The sequence below is a fragment of the Clinocottus analis genome, unplaced genomic scaffold, assembly GCF_023055335.1.
Source record: "Clinocottus analis isolate CAN_PGR_092001 unplaced genomic scaffold, fCliAna1.0.p SCAF_34, whole genome shotgun sequence".
NCBI classification, from domain to species: domain Eukaryota; kingdom Metazoa; phylum Chordata; class Actinopteri; order Perciformes; family Cottidae; genus Clinocottus; species Clinocottus analis.
Genome location: NW_027176087.1, coordinates 530,973 through 556,435, shown reverse-complemented (window position 1 = coordinate 556,435; position 25,463 = coordinate 530,973). Strand labels below are relative to the sequence as shown.

Sequence of the window (25,463 nt, the reverse complement as noted above, 5' to 3'; positions counted from 1 at the left end):
TGGCTGCTGCCTTTAATTGAACTAGATTCAAGGACTCGAAAGGAGTCAGCTGAGGTGGTTCATCTAATCCGGATGCCTCCTGGACGCCTCCCATTAGAGGTTTTCCAGGCACGTTCAACTGGGAAGAGGCCCCGGGGAAGACCCAGGACACGCTGGAGGGATTATATCTCCTGGCTGGCCTGGGAACGTCTCGGGGTCCCCCAGAACGAGCTGGAACATGTTGCGGGTAAGAGGGAAGCCTGGGTCGGTCTGCTGGGTGCTGCCACCGCGACCCGACCCCGGATAAGCAGCGGAAAATGGACGGATGGATGGATTCAAGGACTTTAATAAATTTCTGCATTGCATTTCTTAAACTGCAACTTTTAATCTATTTTTTGCTTTTTTTTGACTGTTTTCGATGTTTTACTGAATGATCCTAATTGCTCTTCCATCTACTTTTCCTCTGCATTGTGTGTTATGAGCAGCTCCGTGAAGCGCTCTGAGGCTCCTTGATGACGTGTGGACACATGAACTGTCCTGCAGGGCGCCGCGCTGCCCTCCGCACAGCAGGGGGCAGTACATATCTTTCATGTGGATGTGTAAACTACCACAGAAGAAGAAGCCACCTTCCGCTTTAACCTCAGGTTACCAAACCAAAGCTTTGCGTCTCAAACGCTCCAAACAGTCGCGGCCGATGGGGCTGGACGAGTTCTGCAGTCTGGACAGTTCCGATCCATTTTGGGTGAGTTTGTTCTCTACTCATGTATTTCTGGGCGCTTAACTTCCGACTGCATCCAGGTGTTGTTATTAGCAACCCGGCGCACATGCTAACAGCGCCGGCGACGTATTTCCCTGCCGAAGCCACCGAGCGCGCGAGCCGGCAGAATGACCCGGAAACCAGCCCGGCGGCCCCTCACAGGGGGTCTGGTGCCGGTCCGCGGTGCCGTCACAGGGGTCTGGTGCCGGTCCGCGGTGCCCTCACAGGGGGTCTGGTGCCGGTCCGCGGTGCCGTCACAGGGGTCTGGTGCCGGTCCGCGGTGCCCTCACACAGGGGGTCTGGTGCCGGTCCGCGGTGCCCTCACACAGGGGGTCTGGTGCCGGTCCGCGGTGCCCTCACACAGGGGGTCTGGTGCCGGTCCGCGGTGCCCTCACACAGGGGGTCTGGTGCCGGTCCGCGGTGCCCTCACACAGGGGGTCTGGTGCCGGTCCGCGGTGCCCTCACACAGGGGGTCTGGTGCCGGTCCGCGGTGCCCTCACACAGGGGTCTGGTGCCGGTCCGCGGTGCCCTCACACAGGGGTCTGGTGCCGGTCCGCGGTGCCCTCACACAGGGGGTCTGGTGCCGGTCCGCGGTGCCCTCACACAGGGGGTCTGGTGCCGGTCCGCGGTGCCCTCACACAGGGGGTCTGGTGCCGGTCCGCGGTGCCCTCACACAGGGGGTCTGGTGCCGGTCCGCGGTGCCCTCACACAGGGGGTCTGGTGCCGGTCCGCGGTGCCCTCACACAGGGGGTCTGGTGCCGGTCCGCGGTGCCCTCACACAGGGGGTCTGGTGCCGGTCCGCGGTGCCCTCACACAGGGGTCTGGTGCCGGTCCGCGGTGCCCTCACAGGGGGTCTGGTGCCGGTCCGCGGTGCCCTCACAGGGGGTCTGGTGCCGGTCCGCGGTGCCCTCACAGGGGTCTGGTGCCGGTCCGCGGTGCCCTCACACAGGGGGTCTTTGCCGTTCAGTCCTCTGTGGCCGCGTCATCGGAGGTGAGGCGGTCCGGCCACACTGGAGCTGTTCGGCACTAGCGTAAGTTACGGATGTAACTCTGGTACTGTGAGTACCTGGATGGCGGCCAGTGGATGCGTCTCTTCAGCTCTGCGGCGTCCAGATTGTGTGTTAACAAAGTCTGGTGCCTGACGTAGCTAACCGCATCTCCCAAATATAAATACTTCTCAGGATCTTCTCTCCCCAAAAACATGATCTGAGTGACCAGGATGACTGGCTCCCATCCAGGTATTCAGACCTGAATTGGCAGTAAACGAAGTGGAGACGGCCCATGTTTCTCCAACAGTAGCAGACACACAACTGTCAGGATCTGAGGACCTGCAGATACCCGTTTAACCTCTCTGGGTCCAGTATAGACCCGAGAGAGTTGTCTCTCTTTGGTACGAGGACATGTGTTTAATAGAACCCATCACTCGGTGGTTGTGGGTCTATCACTGTGTGACCTTTTTGCCCAAAAGTGTGTTTATTTCCTGAGACACAAACTGTCTCCTCGCTGGGTCTGTGACCCCTAGAGACGGAGGAGGTGAAACTGCTTCCTGTGAACCCCGCGCTTCTAGAGCCCGCTTGATGGCTTCCTGCGCTCTCACGCCCTCGCCGCCTTCGCCCCGGCTCAGTGGGGAGCTCGCCTGTGATTGTCAGACGTAATCGCAGCGCGAGACTCGAAGAGGGAGACATTTACCGACGCAGTTCTCTGGTCGTCAACGTGAAGGCATGAAGTGCCGCATTGTTTGTGTCCGCTATCTCTGCCCCTTCTCGCTCTGGCTGCTGCATTGCTGATTGGCCGAGGAGGAGAACAGGGAGGGAGTTTCCAATATGAGCCTTACGAGCCTCCGTATCGTACAAGCCTTTGGCTGTCGATCTGGAGAGGACAACAAATCCCACTCTGAGCATAAAGTCTCAGCCTCATAATGTGCTCACCTCTCTTGAATTTGAAAGATGTAGAACCGAAACACGGCTGAATGGAGCGCTGCTGCCGCGGCTAACAGGCTGACAGCGGGGTAAGGCGCAGCAGTGCGTGGGCTGGTTGTGCACCTGAAGCTACCATGATGTCGAAGAGCAGCCGCAGTTTAACTTCTCAATGCTTCTTCCCAGGATTGGAACCGTACTTGGTACACCTCTAACCCGGACTTCACCCAGTGCTTCCAGAACACGGTGCTGGTGTGGCTGCCATGCCTTTACCTCTGGATATGTGCCCCTATCTACCTCATCTACCTCCGCAGCCACGACCATGGCTACATCTGTATGAGTCACCTCAACAAAGCCAGAACTGTGAGTGATGGGAAGTCTTTTTCTAATTGTGATAATGTTTTTGTTATTCCTGCTCACCATGGAGCAGAGCATGAACTCAAGCACTAATACATATGTCATACATGTATTATTAAAATATCTCACAACTCAAAGGCTGCAACATGTGGTTAACGTCCCGTGTTCCAGGTGTAGTGTGGGCTGCATGGCCTCCACACATGGAGGGTCAGTGTGCTACATTGCTCTCATTACAGTTGTTTATCATTTGGTCAGAATAGCTCTTAAACTAATGTGACGCTATAATGAGACGTAATATTCCCTACCTTGAATGATGAGGTCATAGGTCACGTGACAATTTCCCATTTTAGAGGTTTTCAAAACGGCTTTGGGAGGATTCGACAGATCTTATGAAATCTTAGAATAATGTCAAGACATTCAAAATGACAAGCCATTAGTTTTCTCTGTGGAACGATGTCGCCACGTTAAGGTGGGAAATCTCTCTCTGAATAATTGATCACATGGTCTTACACTGTAATCATCATCATAACATGTGTAATATGCATGGTAGCACTCACAAAAAGCAAAGCAGGACTAGTTGTTTGTGTTGGCGCTGACGGGATGTTCTCTCCTCAGGCTGTGGGCCTGCTGCTGTGGATCATCTGCTGGTCAGATGTCTTCTTTTCTTTCTGGCAGAGAAGTCACGGCAGCAGCGTGCCGGCGCCCGTCTACCTCGTCAGTCCCACCTTACTGGGCTTCTCCATGGTGAGACGCTTCCTGTGTCTTCTCTGTACAACCCGAGCCTCTGCTGGAGGTAGAGCAATAGTAGTTTGGCTCTTGGATGTAAACCTTTTTCTTCTCGTGGTTTTCTTTTCTTTGACTCTGAGTTGACGTGTAATTTATTGGCACAGAGGGAAGAGCAGTACAGGTTCTCCAGCTGTTTCTGTAGACCCTCTATGGAGTTGTAGTCCAGGTCTGTAGACCCTTTATGGAGTTGTAGTCCAGGTCTGTAGACCCTTTATGGAGTTATAGTCCAAGTCTGTAGACCCTTTATGGACTTGTAGTCCAGGTCTGTAGACCCTTTATGGAGTTATAGTCCAGGCCTGTAGACCCTTTATGGACTTGTAGTCCAGGTCTGTAGACACAAGAACCTTCTGCAGCATTAGTTCTCTGTATTCTTTGGTTGAACTGTAAAGGCCATGAAATAAGAAGAGCAGAAGTTGTAGTATACAGCTTATAAAAAATATGTTATTTGTTTTAACTGACTGGTATTGTATCAGGAAGCTGTATCCACACATATGGAAGTTCCTGTAGTGTGATTGGCGTCAGAGTAAGTCATTGATGTCCTCCTATGGAATGTCAGTGTCCCCATGCCTGATGGGATATGTAGCCCATCCTCTGTGTTTGGAGAAGGTCTGTAACAAAAGAAAGGGAACATCAAACCCGTCTTGAGCTTGAATGTGATAAAGGCTGATGGAGAGTTTTCATCGTTCCACTGTGCTGTCCTCCAGCTGCTGGCCACCTTGTTAATCCAGTATGAGCGGATGAAAGGGGTGCAGTCGTCAGGCGTGATGCTGATCTACTGGCTGCTGGCCCTGCTGTGTGCCACCGTCACCTTCAGGTCCAAGATCTTCCAGGCCCTGGACCAGGTCAGTCTGAGCTGAACAACACAGACAATACAGAACAGTACTGAACAATACTGAACAATACTGAACAATACAGGCAATACTGAACAATACTGAACAGTACTGAACAGTACAGAACAATACAGACAATACTGAACAGTACAGACAATACTGAACAATACTGAACAGTACAGGCAATACTGAACAATACTGAACAATACTGAACAGTACAGAACAATACAGACAATACTGAACAGTACAGACAATACTGAACAATACTGAACAGTACAGGCAATACTGAACAGTACAGGCAATACTGAACAGTACAGGCAATACTGAACAGTACAGGCAATACTGAACAGTACAGGCAATACTGAACAATACTGAACAATACTGAACAATACAGACAATACTGAACAGTACAGACAATACTGAACAATACTGAACAGTACAGGCAATACTGAACAATACTGAACAGTACAGACAATACTGAACAATACTGAACAGTACAGGCAATACTGAACAGTACAGGCAATACTGAACAATACTGAACAATACTGAACAATACTGAACAATACTGAACAGTACTGAACAGTACTGAACAATACAGACAGTACTGAACAATACAGACAATACTGAACAGTACAGACAATACTGAACAATACTGAACAGTACAGGCAATACTGAACAATACTGAACAATACTGAACAATACTGAACAATACTGAACAGTACTGAACAATACAGACAATACTGAACAGTACAGGCAATACTGAACAATACTGAACAATACTGAACAGTACTGAACAATACAGACAATACTGAACAGTACAGACAATACTGAACAATACTGAACAGTACAGGCAATACTGAACAATACTGAACAATACTGAACAATACTGAACAGTACTGAACAATACAGACAATACTGAACAATACTGAACAGTACAGGCAATACTGAACAATACTGAACAGTACTGAACAATACAGACAATACTGAACAGCACAGACAATACTGAACAATACTGAACAGTACAGGCAATACTGAACAATACTGAACAATACAGACAATACTGAACAGTACAGACAATACTGAACAATACTGAACAGTACAGAACAATACAGAACAATACTGAACAATACTGAACAATACTGAACAGTACAGGCAATACTGAACAATACTGAACAGTACTGAACAGTACAGGCAATACTGAACAATACTGAACAATACTGAACAATACTGAACAGTACTGAACAGTACTGAACAATACAGACAATACTGAACAATACTGAACAAAACTGAACCCCGCTGCATGCAGCAACAAGAGAACAAGCGCAGCAGTGACTGCACTCTGATCCGCGCTATTTTAAAAAAAAAAAAAAAAAAAAAAAAAAGGATCGATACTAAAAATATGCTAAATCCTATCGTTTTTACCGTGCTACCTTTTTTAGTATCGGTTTACCGTGCAACATTACAGACTAATGTGAAAAAAAAATAAACCGGCTCAGGCACCCGAAGGAAGCACCGAAATCTGTGTTGTGTTTCAGCCTGGGAGGTACCGGATGTTTTGGAGCCGGTGCCATACTAGCACCGGTTCTCAGTACCCAATACTGCACAATACTGCACAATACTGCACAATACTGCACAATACTGCACAATACAGAACAATACAGAACAATACAGAACAATACTGCACTATACTGCACTATACTGCACAATACAGAACAATACTGCAGACATGTGATTACAGATGTTTCCTTCAGGGGAGACATCCATGAGAGCAAACGCACCACAAACCAAAGAATATGTATCGGGTTAAAATCGTCATTTGTTTTTACTTGTAGCCGTGGACGGTGTGTGTGTGGAGGTACAGCACCTTCTACATGTACTACGCTCTGCTGCTGGTCGCTCTGCTGCTGTCCTGCCTCACGGACCAGCTGCCCCTCTTCTCTGAGGCCATCAAAGACTCGGTGAGGGTGTGTGTGTGTGTGTGTGTGTGTGTGTGTGTGTGTGTGTGTGTGTGTGTGTGTGTGTGTGTACTCTTACAGTTCATGTAGCTGAGGCTTTTATCCAGAGAGACTTACAATAAGTCATTCAACATGAGGACAAACTCAGAACAACTAGTATGATTTTTTTTTTTATGAAGTCAAACTACAAAGTTCTGTCAGTAAGAGATGTCTAAGAGCTACTAAAGAGCTGCTTCCTTACTCAAGGTGAAGTCCTAAACGATGAGTTTTTAGTTCACGGTGGAAGATGTAGACACTTGCTGCTGTCCTGACGAGGAGCCAGGAAGCAAACAGTCGTGACTTTGTTGAATGTTGAGCTGTTAATTATTGAGACGGCCACATCTGAGTCTTTATGAACTCAGCTGCAGCCCTGATGAGCTGCATGCTTTCAGCACAACCTGACTCAGTCACTGTCGTCTCTGTGACTTCTACGTGTTCATGAGGAGTCATACAAATGAATCAGCTTTGTGTAATATTATAATATGTGTGTCTTCAGAATCCCTGCCCTGAGCCTGGAGCTAACTTCCTCTCCAGAATAACCTTCTGGTGGATCACCAGGTAAGCAGACCTGAATATCCTGCTGCAGCAGGTGTTGTGTGGAGTTTCTCCAGCTGTCTTTCTCTTTTTGGGACAATTAAAAGAAATGCACGAAATATGCATGTGTGGTTTGAGATGTTATTAAAGTCTTTTTTTGGTATGAAATCCCTTTTTGCGATACTACCCATCCAAAGCAGGTCAGCAAGGAGACATTGTGTGTACACACACACACACACTCACACTCACACTCACACGCACACGCACACGCACACGCACACGCACACGCACACGCACACGCACACACACACTCACGCACACACACACTCACACCTGGAGCCCTGGCTTCAGAGGAGCGTCATGCTAATGCTACAGCCCGTGTAGACGGAGGCTCTGGCTGAAAGGCTTGTCTGCTGTTCCTCTCGTGTCCTCCAGGATGATGGTGACGGGGTACCGGCGCCCCCTGGAGGAGAAGGACCTGTGGTCTCTGAACTCTGAGGACCGCTCCCACGCTGTGGTCCCACAGCTGGTGTGCCACTGGGACACACAGTGCCAGAAGGTCAAAAGGTCAGGAGCGCGACTACTTCAGAGAAATATACCGGAAATGTTACAGATGCTGGATCTATGACACAGCAAGAGGAGTCACTGATGATAAGATGTATCAGTCTGACGCCTCACTTTCACCGTCATTAATGATCAATCACACCATCATTAATGATCAATCACACCATCATTAATGATCAATCACACCATCATTAATGATGTATTCTACCATCATTAATGATCTCCTCTGGACAGATGGTTGTGTTGGGACATGGTGTTGAACGTCTGTCTTTCCTCCACCTCTCTCCTGTCAGGACGGAGCAGAGAACGTTGTTCTCTCCCCAGAAAGCGGCGGGCAGAGCGGGCAGAGCGGGCAGAGCGGGCGGAGAGGGCGGCGTCGTGGAGGAGTCTGAGATCCTGATCGTTAAAGCCCAGAGCAGCAGGGAGCCCTCCCTGTTCTGGGCCCTGTGCCAGACCTTCGGGCCCTACTTCCTCATCTCCTGCCTCTATAAGATCATCCAGGACGTGCTGATGTTCGTCGGGCCTGAGATCCTCCGGTGAGTGTTTATCTCAACATGTAGAATATGATGAATGATTGCCAACTCCTCAGTGGGACTCTGTGACGATGGAGATAGTTAAGCTAGTTTCTAAACGCACAGGATGGACGGTGACGTCATCAGCAGCGTGTTCTTTTCCCTGAGCCCAAGCTCAGCCAAATGGACCTCATGGTGTCATCACGCTCTTGTTGTTCGTCCAGGCTGCTGATCCGCTTTGTCAACAACTCCAGCGCCCCCTCCTGGCACGGATACTTCTACACAGCTCTGCTCTTCATCTGCACCTGTGTGCAGTCGCTCATCCTGCAGAAGTACTTCCATGTGTGCTTTGTCTCCGGCATGCGTCTGCGCACCGCCATCATAGGAGCCGTCTACAGGAAGGTACAGGAAGCTCGTCTCTGTATCGATGTGGTGACACAACAAGGAAGAGTTCAACCTGAAACATTCTGTATTGAATGGCTTAAGTTTCCTGCTTTGACGCTGCAGTTGGCTGCTCCTTCAGGCCTTGGTCATCAGCAGCGCCGCCCGCCGCACCTCCACGGTGGGAGAGATGGTCAACCTGATGTCGGTGGATGCGCAGCGCTTCATGGACCTCATCACCTACATCAACATGATCTGGTCCGCCCCGCTGCAGGTGGTGCTGGCCCTCTACTTCCTCTGGCAGGTAGGCGGAGCTGCTGTAGACGGGTCCATGCTCGTGTGGGCAGCTGGTGGGCGGAGCCTGCAGGGATGTGAATGTCTTCTGTGACAGCTCCAGACCAGCAGCTGCCAGAAGAAAGACACAAGTCCTCAGGGCTGAAGGACTCAAGGTTCTACAGTGGAGTCTTGAGGTGCTGCAGAGCTCCACGAATACAGAGATTAAAATAAACCAAACTGAAAAATGGTTCTGTGCTCGAACCTTTTGGGATCATTTTCTGTTCATGTGCATTTGTTTTTTGTTGTTTATTAAACAAAACAAGCCAAACTTTTCAATTACAACTGATGAGCAGCAGCAGCAGCAGCAGCAGCAGCAGCAGCAGCAGCAGCAGCAATCATAAAATTGGCCGTTGTTGTGATTGACTATGTGGAAAATTTGAAGCTGCAAACTTGTAACTCTGTAAAAGCATCCAGTTGGCGGGGAGGGGAGGGGGGGGGGGCGGGGTCGCTGCAGCCAGCAGGAGGCCATGCTCTGTGTCTCTCTGTTAGTTGGACAGCAGTGTGTGCGTTGTGTTTCAGACAGCAGTGTGTGCGTTGTGTTTCAGACAGCAGTGTGTGCGTTGTGTTTCAGACAGCAGTGTGTGCGTTGTGTTTCAGACAGCAGTGTGTGCGTTGTGTTTCAGACAGCAGTGTGTGCGTTGTGTTTCAGACAGCAGTGTGTGCGTTGTGTTTCAGACAGCAGTGTGTGCGTTGTGTTTCAGACAGCAGTGTGTGCGTTGTGTTTCAGACAGCAGTGTGTGCGTTGTGTTTCAGACAGCAGTGTGTGCGTTGTGTTTCAGACAGCAGTGCGTTGGAGACTACAACACGGCTGGTTGGAGGCAGTAACTGTAGTTGTGGTCTCTTGTGCAGAACCTGGGTCCGTCCGTGCTGGCTGGAGTGGCTGTGATGGTTCTCATGGTTCCCATTAACGCCGTCATCGCCATGAAGACCAAAACCTACCAGGTGAGACACATGGTCACACACACGTTTCCTCTGAAGCCAACCAGAAGCCCTGTGGCCCGTGTGTGTCGTGGCAGTGAGGCGTGGCCAACCGAGCACCCTTCAGCTTGCTTACTACACAGAGGTGACACCCAGAGGTGCTGCTCCACCACACTGAGCATCGAGGATCCCTGAGCCGCTGGTGTCTGAAGTGTCTGTCTGTTGAGCAGGTCGCCCAAATGAAGAGCAAAGACAGTCGCATCAAGCTGATGAATGAGATGCTGAACGGCATCAAGGTGCTGAAGCTGTACGCCTGGGAGCTGGCCTTCAAGGACAAGGTGTCGGCGATCCGAGAGAGCGAGCTGCAGGTCCTGAAGAAGACCGCCTACCTGGGGGCCATGTCCTCTTTCACCTGGATCTGTGCACCTTTCCTGGTGAGTCCACACTGAAAGACATGCACCACGAGAAGGACAGAAGGTTCCCTCTCCTTGTGTTGTTTAGCTGCTACAGATGTCCCAGCATGCAGCAGCTTCCGGACCACCAACACAGGCTCAGACTTTGCTTATGATCTCATGTTTGCTAGTAGAAGCATCAGCATCAATGAGAAAGGCCCGTCTCTCAGAGCTCTGTCTCGCTGCACAGGTCGCCCTGTCCACCTTCACTGTGTACGTGCTGGTTGACGAGCGCAACGTGCTGGACGCCCAGAAGGCCTTTGTGTCCCTGGCGCTCTTCAACATCCTGCGTTTCCCTCTCAACATGCTGCCGATGGTCATCAGCAGCATGGTGCAGGTGAGCGCGCCTCCCTTGTTCCACTGCGTGGCATGGTATCATAATAATCATACATTTTATTTGTATCGTGCTTTAAAAGGTACTCAAAGCGCTTTACATGGTAAAGACAAACACATGAAGCGGCAATAAAACAACAATAATGAACAATAAAAGGTAGCATCACAGGTTAAAAGCATATTTAAGGAAATGGCCCAGGACACGCATGCTCACTACCAAAATAAGTTGGACCTTTGAATGTGTTGTGACCAATGGGATGTCAAGGGTCTAGAACAGGGAAGAGGCCACGCCCCCTAAAAACATTTTAGTGTCAGGTGATTATTCACCAATGAAAACCTAATTGTGACTATTATTTTCCATTTCTGCGTATAAATCCCTCTAAATCCTCCACGCTGGTCCTCATTGAGGTCGTGTGACACTTCAACAGCCAGTGGAGTCGTTGGGTCTTGGTTTCATCTGAAGAGACTCTCACAGTGCTGAACCGGTTTGAATCCCTTTGAGTCAAATGTAAGAACACACCTGAGCACACAAAGCACATTGTTCTTCCTGTCCAACGCGGACACACCTCCATGAGCAGCGACTGTACGCGGCAACCAAACACCTCACATCGTGATGCAGAGCATCAAGCAGGCTGTTCCTGAACCACAGGACGAGTGAATGAGTGAATGAATGAATGTCCAAACGTTCCTCCAGTTCAACGAGAGTCGTCACTTCCTTTATTGAGGCGCAGCAGACGCTTACTGAACATAACGTGTCTTACATGATTCCTTGATAACGTGTCGTACATGATTAATATTCCTAAAATGTTAGCGCTGTGTCATGGAGTGTCATGTGTCTGCTGTTGGCAGCACAAAGCTGAAGGCATGAGGAGACCTGAGGAGTGGACATGGTTTTAACCTCCTGGACATTGGTTCTGACCTCCTAGACATTGGTTTTGACCTCCTGAACATTGGTTCTGACCTCTTAGACATTGGTTCTGACCTCCTGGACATTGGTTTTGACCTCCTGGACATTGGTTTTGACCTCCTGGACATTGGTTCTGACCTCTTAGACATTGGTTCTGACCTCTTAGACATTGGTTCTGACCTCCTGGACATGGTTCTGACCTCTTAGACATTGGTTCTGACCTCCTGAACATTGGTTTTGACCTCCTGAACATTGGTTTTGACCTCCTGAACATTGGTTCTGACCTCTTAGACATTGGTTCTGACCTCCTGGACATTGGTTTTGACCTCCTGAACATTGGTTCTGACCTCCTAGACATTGGTTTTGACCTCCTGAACATTGGTTTTGACCTCCTGGACATTGGTTCTGACCTCTTAGACATTGGTTCTGACCTCTTAGACATTGGTTCTGACCTCCTGGACATGGTTCTGACCTCTTAGACATTGGTTCTGACCTCCTAGACATTGGTTTTGACCTCCTGAACATTGGTTTTGACCTCCTGAACATTGGTTCTGACCTCTTAGACATTGGTTCTGACCTCCTGGACATTGGTTTTGACCTCCTGAACATTGGTTCTGACCTCTTAGACATTGGTTCTGACCTCCTGGACATTGGTTCTGACCTCCTGAACATTGGTTCTGACCTCTTAGACATTGGTTCTGACCTCCTGGACATGGTTCTGACCTCTTAGACATTGGTTCTGACCTCCTGGACATTGGTTCTGACCTCCTGGACATTGGTTCTGACCTCCTGGACATTGGTTTTGACCTCCTGGACATTGGTTCTGACCTCTTGGACATGGTTCTGACCTCTTGGACATGGTTTTGACCTCCTGGACATTGGTTTTAACCTCCTGGACATTGGTTTTGACCTCCTGAACATTGGTTTTGACCTCCTGAACATTGGTTTTGACGTCCTGGACATTGGTTCTGACCTCCTGAACATTGGTTCTGACCTCCTGGACATTGGTTCTGACCTCCTGGACATTGGTTCTGACCTCCTGAACATTGGTTTTGACCTTCTAGACATTGGTTTTGACCTCCTGGACATTGGTTCTGACCTCTTAGACATTGGTTCTGACCCTGTTGATAGCATCAGCTGCTGCTGAAGCGGGATGTATAAATGGTGAACTCCAGCGTGACCTTTCTCAGAAGGAGCGGTTCTTCCTGTATCATTTTCCTTCTGTGAATGAGCTTCAGTACTAAACTCTGTGGTTGATTCCATTCACTCGTGTCAATAACTCCATTTGGAAATGTTTCCTGTGAACAAACAGAATGAAACGCGTGTTTCATCTCATCATATCTTCACCTTCACACACAAGTCAAGCTTACGGATGTGATAAGTGGTGCACATGTCTGTGTGGATCAGTGTGTTCCTCCTCTGTCCCTCTGCAGGCCAGCGTGTCCCTGAAGCGTCTCAGAGTGTTCCTGTCCCACGAGGAGCTGCAGGAGGACAGCGTGGAGCACAGAGCAGCAGCAGGTAGGCCGTGATGTGTTGATGTGTCCTGTCCTCCTGCTGGTGCACCTGTCTCTCTCCGTGTCTCTCACCGTGTCTCTCTCCGTGTCTCTCTCCGTGTCTCTCTCCGTGTCTCTCTCCGTGTCTCTCTCCGTGTCTCTCATCGTGTCTCTCCCGTGTCTCTCACCGTGTCTCTCATCGTGTCTCTCTCCGTGTCTCTCTCCGTGTCTCTCTCCGTGTCTCTCATCGTGTCTCTCCCGTGTCTCTCATCGTGTCTCTCTCCGTGTCTCTCTCCGTGTCTCTCTCCGTGTCTCTCACCGTGTCTCTCACCGTGTCTCTCATCGTGTCTCTCACCGTGTCTCTCCCGTGTCTCTCACCGTGTCTCTCCCGTGTCTCTCACCGTGTCTCTCACCGTGTCTCTCATCGTGTCTCTCATCGTGTCTCTCACCGTGTCTCTCACCGTGTCTCTCACCGTGTCTCTCCCGTGTCTCTCACCGTGTCTCTCACCGTGTCTCTCACCGTGTCTCTCCCGTGTCTCTCCCGTGTCTCTCCCGTGTCTCTCCCGTGTCCTGTGCTCTGCAGCCTTGCTCGGTGTCTCCGTGGTGGACGGAGTCTTCAGCTGGTCCAGAGAGGAGTCGCCTACACTCAAGAGGTCGGTGTCTTCTTTCTTCAGGAGAACGTCAGCAGAGATGAACGTTTAAAACACCACTTCATCCAAACATGCACACGCTTCACAGTCTGACACGATTGTAACGCCCATCGTACGATGAGGTCTGTGTTGTTAAACTGACCTCCGACAGGAAGTTCATTGCAAGAAATGTTTTATTTTCTCAGCCTGTTACCTTTAGCTGTCAATATATTGGGAGCGCACACACGTGTACAGACAATGGACTGTGACGTCCTTTGTTCCTGTGACGAGTCAGTTCACAGGTAGACCGTGGACTCACACCTGCAGCGCGTTACTGTAACACATGTCAGTGTTTCTGGAGTGGAGGTGAAGTGTGTTGACCCTCCGTGTGTGTCTGCAGGCTGAATGTGTGTATCCCTGAAGGCTCTCTGGTGGCCGTGGTGGGACACGTGGGCTCTGGAAAGTCCTCGCTGCTGTCGGCCCTGCTGGGAGAGATGGACAAGCTGGAAGGAACGGTCACTGTGAAGGTGCTGCTCTGGTTCTCTCGCTCACACTCACTCCATCTTGTCTCCATCAGACAAAAACTAACATGTGCAATCACTTTGTTAAACAATGCAAATACACTTCTATACATGTAAAAAATAACTTTTATTTGGCAAAAATAAATAGCTTATTGTTGCTGCAATGAACCTGTTTTGCACTGAATGTCTTTTCAAGATGAAACCCTGTGGTGCTTCATGAGAACTGTGTAGTTTTGCACATGCATGGAATTTGTCGCTGGTTTCACTTGGCTCCTGGTACTTTCATCTCTTCATGTGCGACTGCTCCTCATCACCTGCAGAACGCCATGCCATGCTCCTGTGTGTGTGTGTGTCTGCAGGGCTCGGTGGCCTACGTCCCCCAGCAGGCCTGGATCCAGAACGCCACGCTGAAGGACAACATCCTGTTCGGTCAGGAGAGGAGACAGACCTGGTACCAGCGGGTGGTGGAGGCCTGCGCCCTCCAGCCTGACCTTGAGAACCTTCCAGCTGGAGATGAGACAGAGATTGGAGAGAAGGTACCAACTGGTTCATGTGCAGTGGTCCACGTGCACCTGTCAATCAATAGACTGCTCCTGCAGCCCTTTCTGCCGACATTGACTTCCTGCATCAGTAGTACAGGGGTCCCTTGTTTATCACGTGGATGCGTTCCAAAAATAACCTGTGATAGATGAAATCCGCGAAGTAGTCAGCTTTATTTTTGTACCATTAATATACATGTTTTAAGGCCGTAAAACCCCTAAACACACACTTTGAGACACTTTTCTCAGACAGGCATTAATATTTTCTCACATTTCTCTCGTATTTAAAAATCTCAAAGTTCAAACTTTTGCAGATTTAAAAAAAATAAGCCCGAACATGTTTAACAAATGTGGGTTCACACTGTACACTGTGGAAAAAAAAAAGCACAAAAAAAAAGAATCTGCGAAAGGTGAAAGACTGTATGTTTCATTATACATGCCATTTACATATTTTTGATGAAAAAGTTTAAGAAGCATATGCTCATTTGCAATAACTGGGCTGCAAATATTTCAGAATAAAAGCCTTTTGTTATAATAGAATTCTGTCAATAGAAAAATGCTGATGGGCTTTTATTTTGAAATGGAAGCAGGAAAAATACACAAGCTTTCCATGTCCCAGTGTGTGTGGGACATCAATGGACTCTCTCTGACCTCTAGCCACGCCTTCAGGCTGTCAGCATGGAGGTGGAATGGAAAGCAAGAGGCTTCACAGCAAACGGAGAGACTTTGAATGGCTCAGAGACGAACAGGCACACGGTCATGAAACGCTCGTGTCTCTCCCACAGGGAGTCAATCTGTCCGGAGGTCAGAAGCAGAGGGTGAGCCTGGCCAGGGCCGTCTACTGCGACCGGGCCGTCTACCTGCTGGACGACCCGCTGTCTGCTGTGGACGCTCACGTCGGGAAGCACATCTTTGACCAGGTGGTGGGCCCACAGGGCCTGCTGAAGGACAAGGTGTGTGTCGTCTGAAGCTTCAGCAACATGAGCGTTCACTGCATGAAGGACTCGTGTGTTCAATGAGTCGGCTGCTGCCGGCAGGGAGAGAGAAAGCACAGGAAGCATGACCCGCTCTAAGACCTCAGAAGTACAGAGAAGTCAGCCTGAAGATGAGCTATAGATATCTGATGATGAGATATGGAGTAATTTATAGAAAAGTCTTCGTCATCAAACATCACAAATCATTGATGTAGAATGACCCCTGAAAGTTAGTTTGTAAGGTTTCAGGGCAAGTAAAGTACCTCCAGTCAGTAACCTGTACTATGATCATCCTTCATGAGGAACCTGTTGACTTACACATTATCCACACAGGGCTTTACCCTCTGTACACATACCCTGTCTGTCTGTCTGTCTGTCTGTCTGTCTGTCTGTCTGTCTGTCTGTCTGTCTGTCTGTCTGTCTGTCTGTCTGTCTGTCTGTCTGTCTGTCTGTCTGTCTGTCTGTCTGTCTGTCTGTCTGTCTGTCTGTCTGTCTGTCTGTCTGTCTGTCTGTCTGTCTGTCTGTCTGTCTGTCTGTGAGCTTTTACATTTAACTTGAGGTTGTTTAGATATGTTTAACTGTGCAGATGATGGTGTTGCTGCAGCAGGAAGTAAACTACTGGAGGGCAGGAGAGGGAATTTTGTAGTTTAGCGTGTATGTGTGAACTAGTATCACCCCACTCCAGCCAGCTGAAGACTAAACAATTCACAACATTTCTTTACATCTCTGGAACATTCTGCTGAATATGTCTGACTCATATTTTTTTTATCTTGGTAAGTCCATCTTTCTTTGCAGTTGTTCCCAATGTGGGAATAGTAACTGTAGCTGCAGGACTTCACGACATGCACGATCACTGTGTGACCCTTTTTATGAGGTTTGATCCCCAACGACAGCAACGATTAATGGCTTTAAAGGACACTAATCAGGATGACGGGAGAAAGCATTGTCAGTCTGCTTGATAAACTGTACAGTAGTTTCAAAGGTTCGTAAATGATTATCAAAATGAGCAGCAATACAACAATGTAATGTTCCATTTGTGTGTCTGTGTGCAGACGCGTGTGCTGGTGACCCACGGCCTGAGCTACCTGCCTCAGGCCGACCTCATCCTGGTCATGGTGGAGGGAGAGATCACAGAGATGGGCTCCTACCAGCATCTCATGGCCACGGAGGGAGCCTTCGCCGAGTTCCAGAGGACATACGCAGCCGTGGAGCACTCTGAGGACGAGGGTGAGGCCTGCTGCACACTGCTCTCACTAGGTTATGACTGCACTGCCGAGTGAAGAAAGCTGCTCCATGGACATAAACACTGGTTTGGAGTTGTTTGCTCTTAGTAGCTGTTTGCTGCAGTGGGTGCAGGTCATGTTTATGAATCAATCCTTTGGTCACAAATGTTTCTGATCTCCATTCAGAAGCTGTGCCAAACAGTGGAAGCAAAGCGGCAGAGAACAGCAGCCCAACGGCTCCTGTTGGGTGAGTAGAAGACACGAATCAGACTTCTAGTTAGGGCCAGAACTAGTCTGTTCACAGGGCTCTGCTTTGTGAGCAAGAATATTACATAATTGTATTCTGATCCTATTCTTCTGACTTTCTGTCTTCCAAAACCTAACGCCACAAACTTGTAAATGACTTGTTCCACCTGTTCAGGGACTTGATCATCAGCGTAAGCAATGCCCCGCAAATTGATATGTTCTGCTGGTGGAACATTTTCATTATGAACATGTTACCGAGGAGCAAAAAAATAAAATGTTCTACCATTTGAAACGAGAGAATTTAAATAGCTGCAGGTCACACATATTAGACCCTCAAGGCAGCTGTCAGTCATGTTCCAGTTTAACTCTTGAACACCAACGTTAAAAATAATCACACCATCACTAACCTCGGGTGAATTTCTCCCGATATAGTGTACCTGATAAAATATACTTCTCATCAAAATATATTAAAATACAACAATACAAGGTGAGTTGAAGTACTCTTCCTTTATTTTACCCTGTAGAACTTCTCATAAAACGAAAAACGGGTATCTCTGGGAGACCCTGAAAAAAGACTTGAAATAGGGTAAAAACTTAGGTAATTGTCAATAAAACATTAAAAATATAAGAGTTATACACGTGTTGTTAAGTCCACATGTTCCTGTGACATGTGAGTCTTGTTCTGTGAGGGAAAAGTCTCCAATGAAAATCTCCCGACGTCAGTGTCCTAGGGTTAAAGACGCCGGCGTCCTAGGGCTAAAGACGCCAGCATTGTAGTTTTAAAGACGTCGGCGTCCTAGGGCTAAAGACGCCAGCATTGTAGTTTTAAAGACGTCGGCGTCCTAGGGCTAAAGACGCCGGCGTCCTAGGGCTAAAGACGCCAGCATTGTAGTTTTAAAGACTTCGGCGTCCTAGGGCTAAAGACGCCAGCATTGTAGTTTTAAAGACGTCGGCGTCCTAGGGCTAAAGACGCCAGCATTGTAGTTTTAAAGACGTCGGCGTCCTAGGGTTAAAGACGCCGGCGTCCTAGGGCTAAAGACGCCAGCATTGTAGTTTTAAAGACGTCGGCGTCCTAGGGCTAAAGACGTCGGCGTCCTAGGGCTAAAGACGCCAGCATTGTAGTTTTAAAGACGTCGGCGTCCTAGGGCTAAAGACGCCAGCATTGTAGTTTTAAAGACGTCGGCGTCCTAGGGCTAAAGACGTCGGCGTCCTAGGGCTAAAGACGTCGGCGTCCTAGGGCTAAAGACGTCAGTGTTCTAGGGCTAAAGCCGCCGGCGTTGTAGTTTTAAAGACGCCAGCGTTGTAGTTTTAAAGACGCCAGCGTTGTAGTTTTAAAGACGCCAGCGTCCTCGGGTTAAAGACGCCAGCGTCCTCGGGTTAAAGACGCCAGCGTCCTAGGGTTAAAGATGCCAGTGTTCGAGGGTGAAATCACCCATACCGGGTCATGCATGCAGCTCACAAGACTTAATCTTTATATGGCTATGTAATATACGCTCCTTTATATAATATAACACACTTGGTTTCATTGCTCATGTGTAAGCAGCAGTCCGGGTGTCAGCAGTGTGTGTCAGAAAGGTGAGGAGGACAAGGTGCCGAGCGACAAGGCCAAGCACCCCGAGGTGGGCAAGCTGACGGAGGCTGACAAGGCCAGGACTGGACTGGTAGGTGGAAGCTGGACACGCCGCCAGCATCAGAACCAGCAGCGTGCTGACCCAGCTGCTCTCTTCTCCCTTCCCAGGTCAAGCTGTCTGTGTTCGGGTCGTACCTGAAAGCCATCGGGGTGATTCTGTCCTGCATCAGCCTGCTGCTGTTCCTCACCCAACACCTGGTCTCCCTGTTCTCCAACTACTGGCTGAGCCTGTGGACCGACGACCTCGTGGTCAACGGCACTCAGCCCAACCGCCTGATGAGGCTCGGGGTGTACGGCGCCCTCGGCTTGTCCCAAGGTGAGGAGGGGGGAGATGCACCATTTAGAAATGACAGGAGAAGAAAGCGATCCAAGAAGCTTGAGGGAGCGATCCCATCGTTCTGACACCAGAAGAACATGAAAGTAGTGTTGGTGGTTGATTTGACACACACGCAGCCATTCTACCCAGATACTGACTCAGAGAGGAAAATGTATAAAAGGACATTTCACCTGCTTTGGTTAATAGAGCAATCAGCCCTTCATTTGCTTTGAGTGAGCAGTCCCATGGCACGGGCCAGAGGGAAAGTATGGTTGGCAGAAACAGGAAATAGCATGACTCTAACGCACAAGTTGTCCTTGACTTGCTCTGAAACAGCTCATCTGGTGTCTGTTCAAGGGAGGCTTGTGTGACCTTGTTCAGGAGCAGTCGGACATGTTTCTGACCTATGTGCTGGTTGTAGGCGTGTCAGTCTTTGGGTACTCCCTCGCCACGTCCATCGGAGGCATCCTGGCGTCCCGCTGCCTGCACCAGTCCATGCTGCACGACGTGCTGCGCTCGCCCATGTCCTTCTTTGAGCGAACCCCCAGCGGCAACCTGGTCAACCGCTTCTCCAAGGAGATCGACACCATCGACTCGGTGATCCCCAGCATTATTAAAATGTTCATGGGCTCCATGTTTAATGTGCTGGGTTCCTGCATCGTCATCCTGGTCGCCACGCCGCTGGTCGCCATCATCATCCCTGTTCTCGGCCTGCTCTACTTCTTTGTGCAGGTTAGTTGGAGGTTTTCAAAACGACTACTTCCTCATCGGTTGCATGGCTGCACTGTTTGCATTGTGACCGGCTCCTTGACGTGTCCGTCTTTCCTCTGTCCAGAGGTTTTACGTGGCATCGTCTCGCCAGCTGAAGCGTCTGGAGTCCGTCAGCCGCTCGCCCATCTACACCCACTTTAATGAAACCCTGCTGGGCACCTCCGTCATCCGAGCCTTTGGTGAGCAGGAGCGCTTCATCCGTGAGAGTGACCAGCGCGTGGACCACAACCAGAGGGCATACTACCCCAGCATCGTAGCTAACAGGTGAGCACGCTGCTGCAGCTCAGGATGTACAGGAGGCCTTGTCCGTGAGAGGAAAAAGGACAAAAACAGATCATTCAGAGTTCTTTTGATCCTTTCAACGGTATTCCTTTAGTCGGATAAGCCACTTTGTTCCCACAACGCTCTCTTGCCGCGTGTGTGTAGGTGGCTCGCTGTGCGCCTGGAGTTTGTAGGAAACTGCATCGTGTTGTTTGCTGCTCTGTTCGCCGTGATGGCCAGAGAGAGCCTGAGTCCAGGCATCGTGGGGCTGTCCATCTCCTACGCCCTGCAGGTACCACTCTGCCCTCTACGCATGGATATATACCTTTTGAGTCTGTATCCTTTTTGACCTTTAATCAGACCAGCACCCTTATGGTTGTCCACTTCTTCATAATCACACTGATTTTCAGTAAGAAGCCTCTAAAATGTCTGATGTGAAGGATTAGAACTGCTCCTTTTCATTTGTAAAACTTGAAGCGGTTCAGTGAGGTCTGATGTTATCCAGAGCAGGTTGGACTCCTCCACAGACTCTCCGCTGGTGTCTCTAACTGTCCTCTGTCCCGTGTGCAGCTGACGGCCTCTCTGACCTGGCTGGTGAGGATGTCCTCTGAAGTGGAGACCAACATCGTGGCTGTGGAGAGAGTGAAGGAGTACAGCGACACGGAGAAAGAGGTACAAAGACTAACTGTGTCTACTTTCCATGGAGCTGCACTGGGACCGGCATGAAGATCTAAACCACAGGAAACTGAATTAGATTGAGTCTCTTTCCTAGTGTACAAGCAGGTCTCTACATGGACAGACTGCAGAGCTTTAGAAGGGACCAAACGTGAAGTTAGACTCACAATAGTCCCATCTGATCCACCAATGAAACATGATTTATACTTTTGCGTCAGTTAGATGTGAGCCCTGCTTATGAATCGGTCCCCTTTGCTCCCAGGCGGCCTGGAGACACGAGCCCTCCAGCGTCCCGGCCGACTGGCCCTCATCGGGCTGCATCGACATCAGAGGCCTCGGCATGCGCTACCGTCACGATCTGGACCTCGCCATCCGCGACATCACCGTCACCATCCAGCGAGGAGAGAAGGTCTGCCTGCACAGCTTCTCGCTGACCTGCAGCGGTCGCTGTGTGTGGGGCTGCAGGTGTATCACACCTGCAGCCCCACACACAGCAGGTGTATCACACCTGCAGCCTGTAACACTTCCTGCTTCCTCTCCCCGTAAGGTGGGCATTGTGGGGCGCACCGGAGCGGGGAAGTCCTCCCTGACGCTGGCGCTGTTCCGGATCATCGAGGCGTCCGAGGGCCAGATCTTCATTGACGGGTTGGACATTGCCCGGCTGGGCCTCCATGAGCTGCGGTCCAGGATCACCATCATCCCGCAGGTCAGTGCAGAGTTAGACGGGAGCTGCAAGTTCTGCAAGGGATGCAAATGAATGCTAGACCCAGTGGACCTGAAAGGTGATCAGGCTAAAGAAAGCACCGCCCAATGAGGTGTGACTCAGTCCTCTGTGTGAGCGGCTCTGGCATGTCATCTGGTGAGGAGGTGTTGCTGTGGAGCACCTCCTCACACGCTCAGCTCACGTTGTTCCCCCTCTCCTCAGGACCCAGTGCTGTTTTCAGGCTCTCTGAGGATGAACCTGGATCCTTTTGAAAGCTACTCTGATGAGGAGGTGTGGGGGGCGCTGGAGTACTCCCACCTCAAGAGCTTTGTGTCCGGCCTGCCAAACAAACTCAGCCACGAGTGTAGTGAAGGAGGAGAGAACCTCAGGTAGAGCACAACATCATGTTCCACCTGCAACCTTAAGGCCAGCTTGTCGTGGGGACATGAGGCTCAGCTTCCTGTTGAGCGTCCTCTCTTTCTAACACTCAGCAGTCACACAGCTGCTCCTGTGTTGTTTCTCCTCGTGAAGGCAACACAGTAGAAGCCTTTAGCATGAATGTGCCTGGCCTTTAGTAGGACATGGCTTCTCTTTTTGACACTGAGAATTGACCAATAGTGGAAGAGTGGCTTCACAAACATGAATAAAGCCTCAATAGCCATATTGCATGTCTAAAGACAGTCCATGCGTTAATATTACAAGCTGAGTGATGCTTAACCTTCCTTCAGCACGTCAACAGGTCCCAGCAGGGGGCCAGGTCTTAAGAGCCACCAGACCCTGATCTGAACTAGGGATGTCACAAGAACCGATACTCACGGTACCTTCCCATACTAAAATATAAAAACACGGACGATGACGATTTTTTTTTAGGTACCGTGAGCGCCGAAAAAACTCCATGCCGTGAGGTGAAGCCGTTATGGTTTCATCTCGCTCCACAGTCCAGCATCTACACGATCTTTAGCTCATAAAAAAAGAACGAGTCGTGTTAAACTACCAATAAAAAGTTCATCGCTTAAATTCCAGTAGATTATTGAGGCGGTGATGTTTCATGCAGAAGTAGTTTCTTCAGAGGTAACAGGATGTTGGTCTGCAGTGGAGGTGACGAGGTGTCAGTGGTGCAGACTGCTGATGGAGAAGTATCGTACCAAAGGCTCAACATGGTTGTGTTTGGAGGATAATTATCCTGCATCTGGCAACCCTGAGATCAGTCCACCAATGACAGCTCTCTCTACGTCAGAGCTAGAAGATGAATGTAAGATTCACAACGTGTCAGAGCGTAATAACTAGTGAGTGACAGACTCAGAGAAACACAAATATGACAGGAGGTAAAGTCCCGGACGTGTTGAATCCCTGCTGGACGCATTTTTTATTTAAGTACATGGAATCTTTTTTTTATCGTATCGAAATTGGTATCGAGAATCGTGTTATTTTACTGGTATTGGCACCGAGTACTGACGTTTCGGTATCGTGACACCGCTACAGCTGACCAGCGAGCACTTTGACCCGAGCACAGAACCCAGCGGCAGCTTGTTTACGCCCCCGTGTGTTCCCTCCAGTGTCGGTCAGCGGCAGCTGCTGTGCTTGGCCAGAGCGCTGCTGAGGAAGACCAAGATCCTGGTCCTGGACGAGGCCACGGCCGCCGTGGACATGGAGACGGACAACTTGATCCAGTCCACCATCCGGTCTCAGTTTGAGGACTGCACCGTCCTGACCATCGCTCACCGCCTGAACACCGTCATGGACTACAACAGGTAACGTTCATCTAGCGTGTGTACTCGTCTGTACAGACGTCTTGGTAACATTGCATTCTCCTCTTATTGTCACAAGATGAGTAGTTTAATTTACACTGTGTCAAGTAAAGATGATGACAGCATCATCTGGAGATGTCACAGATCAGGTGATGAGGTGTGTGTGTGTGTGCTGGCAGACCAGACGTTAACACATGTGTGAGGCTTCAGTACGAACACATGTACAGGTAGTTGTTGTGCGAGTCATCCGTAGTGCTACTGCTACAGAATTAACTTGATGGTATTCTGGCTCCCTCAGGGTCCTGGTGCTGGACAAAGGACAGATGGCAGAGTTTGATTCTCCTTCTAATCTCCTCGCCCAAAGAGGATCCTTTTACAAGATGGCCAAAGACGCCGGGCTGGTCTGAAGCAGGAGGGTCCTCTCCTCGATCAGCTGCTGCTCTGAGCCCCTCCCAGGCCACCAGGACCACGCGGTGGCGGTCCTGGGTGAAGGAGGGAGATAAAGACGGGGGATTGTTTCCATCTAGAGTGTTCGACTGTGTGAGCCAGGGTGTTGGTTTGAGCTGCTCCAATTACACACTTCAGTTTTACTACACAATTCTATGCTGTCTGTCCCAAACAACCTGCTTCTTCCCGTTAGCCCGGATCCTGTTAGCCCGGTCCTGTTAGCCCGGATCCCGTTAACCCGGTCCCTGTTAGCCCGGGTCCTGTTGCCTCCGTGTCTCCTCATCCCTTTCTTGCTCTTTTCCTGCCATGAACCAGGGGCTCTAACGAGGGAAGTACTGAAACTGGCTATTTATGTTGCCAAAGCCTTACATGTGTGCTGGAGCAGGAAGGAGCGTGTTCCTTCTGCACAGACGAGTTCCTCAACAGGGCTCTTCTGGTTGTGGAAGACAAAGACGCTGTTGCCCTGCAAATACTAACTCCTTGTGCCAAAGACTGCCCTCAAACATCTGTTCTTTGTAAGATGCTGATTCAAGAGACACACACACACTTTGAATGGTTGCGTGTCTGTCAGGTCCGTCCAGGTGAACCCTGCCTTCGCCTAATGTCAGCTGGGATGGGCTCCAGCCCCGTGGATGCGTGGAGGTATAATATCTCCAGGCTTGTCTTTAAGCAAGTGGGACAGCGCTAATGCTTTGTGCTAACCAAGCTACCGCTAAAAGGATAGAGAGCATTCCACTGGGTTTGCTCAGTTGAATGTCAGATCCTCAGGATGATGTGAGCCTTCCTGTTGATTGGTCAGCAGCTTATTGGTCAGTAGCAGTCATTGATGATGTCACAAACACAGGCCGTTTGAGACATCAATGCATAAATCATAAGAAACTGTTGGACTTCTTTTGGTCTGACTCTTAATTTAATGTGTGTGTTCAGCAGAATCTCTGCATGTATGTGTTCATGAAACAGCAATAGATGCTTACTATTGCAAACTTATTCATATGAAACAGCACTGTTGTTCTAAATTGTATTTGAGGTGAACTTTGGGGTCACAATGTGCTGAATGTACACCAAATGACATTATATTCTTGTTACGTTCTATTGTTTTTATGTACACATTAAAAAAATATTTAAATTGTTTATATTTGGTCACGTCTCAACTAGGAAACACCCTCAAAGTCAGGCAGGTGTTCAATTTATTTTCAAGTTAGACTGATCTCCATCACAACTGTTTGTGTCTCACATCAGCACTCGTGTCCTAGAAGCCGAGTGTGCGCACTCGTGTCCTAGAAGCCGAGTGTGCGCACTCGTGTCCTAGAAGCGGAGTGTGCGCACTCGTGTCCTAGAAGCCGAGTGTGCGCACTCGTGTCCTAGAAGCCGAGTGTGCGCACTCGTGTCCTAGAAGCCGAGTGTGCGCACTCGTGTCCTAGAAGCCGAGTGTGCGCACTCGTGTCCTAGAAGCCGAGTGTGCGCACTCGTGTCCTAGAAGCGGATTGAGCGCACTCGTGTCCTAGACGCTTATACTGCAAACAAGCTTATATATAGCAAACATTAAGTTAGCTAAACGCCATCATTTAATTGAGTAAAAATAACAAATTACAACTAGTTTAGTTTCAGTAAATGTCTAACAATTGCATGTTTAAGTGGCGCACATCTTAAAATTAGAAAGACGTTTTTGAATGAGAACGATCACATATTGGAAACCAAAGAAAAGGAAAAAATGTACTTGCAATTCCATTT

General features: G+C 49.4%; 1 protein-coding gene across 3 annotated transcripts; it reads left to right on the top strand.

The window, feature by feature from the left end:
- The first annotated feature begins 605 nt into the window (after window positions 1-605).
- On the top strand, window positions 606-24,863 carry abcc1 (ATP binding cassette subfamily C member 1 (ABCC1 blood group)). Of its 3 annotated transcripts, none has more exons than XM_068596137.1 (31): window positions 606-721; window positions 2,839-3,015; window positions 3,625-3,753; window positions 4,500-4,637; window positions 6,458-6,583; window positions 7,116-7,177; window positions 7,589-7,720; window positions 8,011-8,253; window positions 8,454-8,631; window positions 8,753-8,914; window positions 9,796-9,888; window positions 10,095-10,298; window positions 10,507-10,653; window positions 12,990-13,074; window positions 13,633-13,702; window positions 14,079-14,205; window positions 14,559-14,735; window positions 15,524-15,691; window positions 16,765-16,939; window positions 17,125-17,182; window positions 18,725-18,842; window positions 18,920-19,127; window positions 19,549-19,859; window positions 19,963-20,162; window positions 20,325-20,451; window positions 20,730-20,831; window positions 21,097-21,243; window positions 21,382-21,540; window positions 21,760-21,926; window positions 23,094-23,288; window positions 23,584-24,863. In XM_068596137.1, the coding sequence occupies exons 1-31, from the start codon at window positions 674-676 to the stop codon at window positions 23,690-23,692; spliced, it is 4,542 nt and encodes a 1,513-aa protein (XP_068452238.1). In that variant the 5' UTR covers window positions 606-673; the 3' UTR covers window positions 23,693-24,863. The 3 variants fall into 3 exon arrangements, with proteins under 3 accessions (XP_068452238.1, XP_068452237.1, XP_068452239.1); XM_068596136.1 differs by having other exon boundaries at window positions 17,122-17,182; XM_068596138.1 differs by lacking the exon at window positions 3,625-3,753 and having other exon boundaries at window positions 17,122-17,182.
- The last annotated feature ends 600 nt before the right edge of the window (window positions 24,864-25,463 follow it).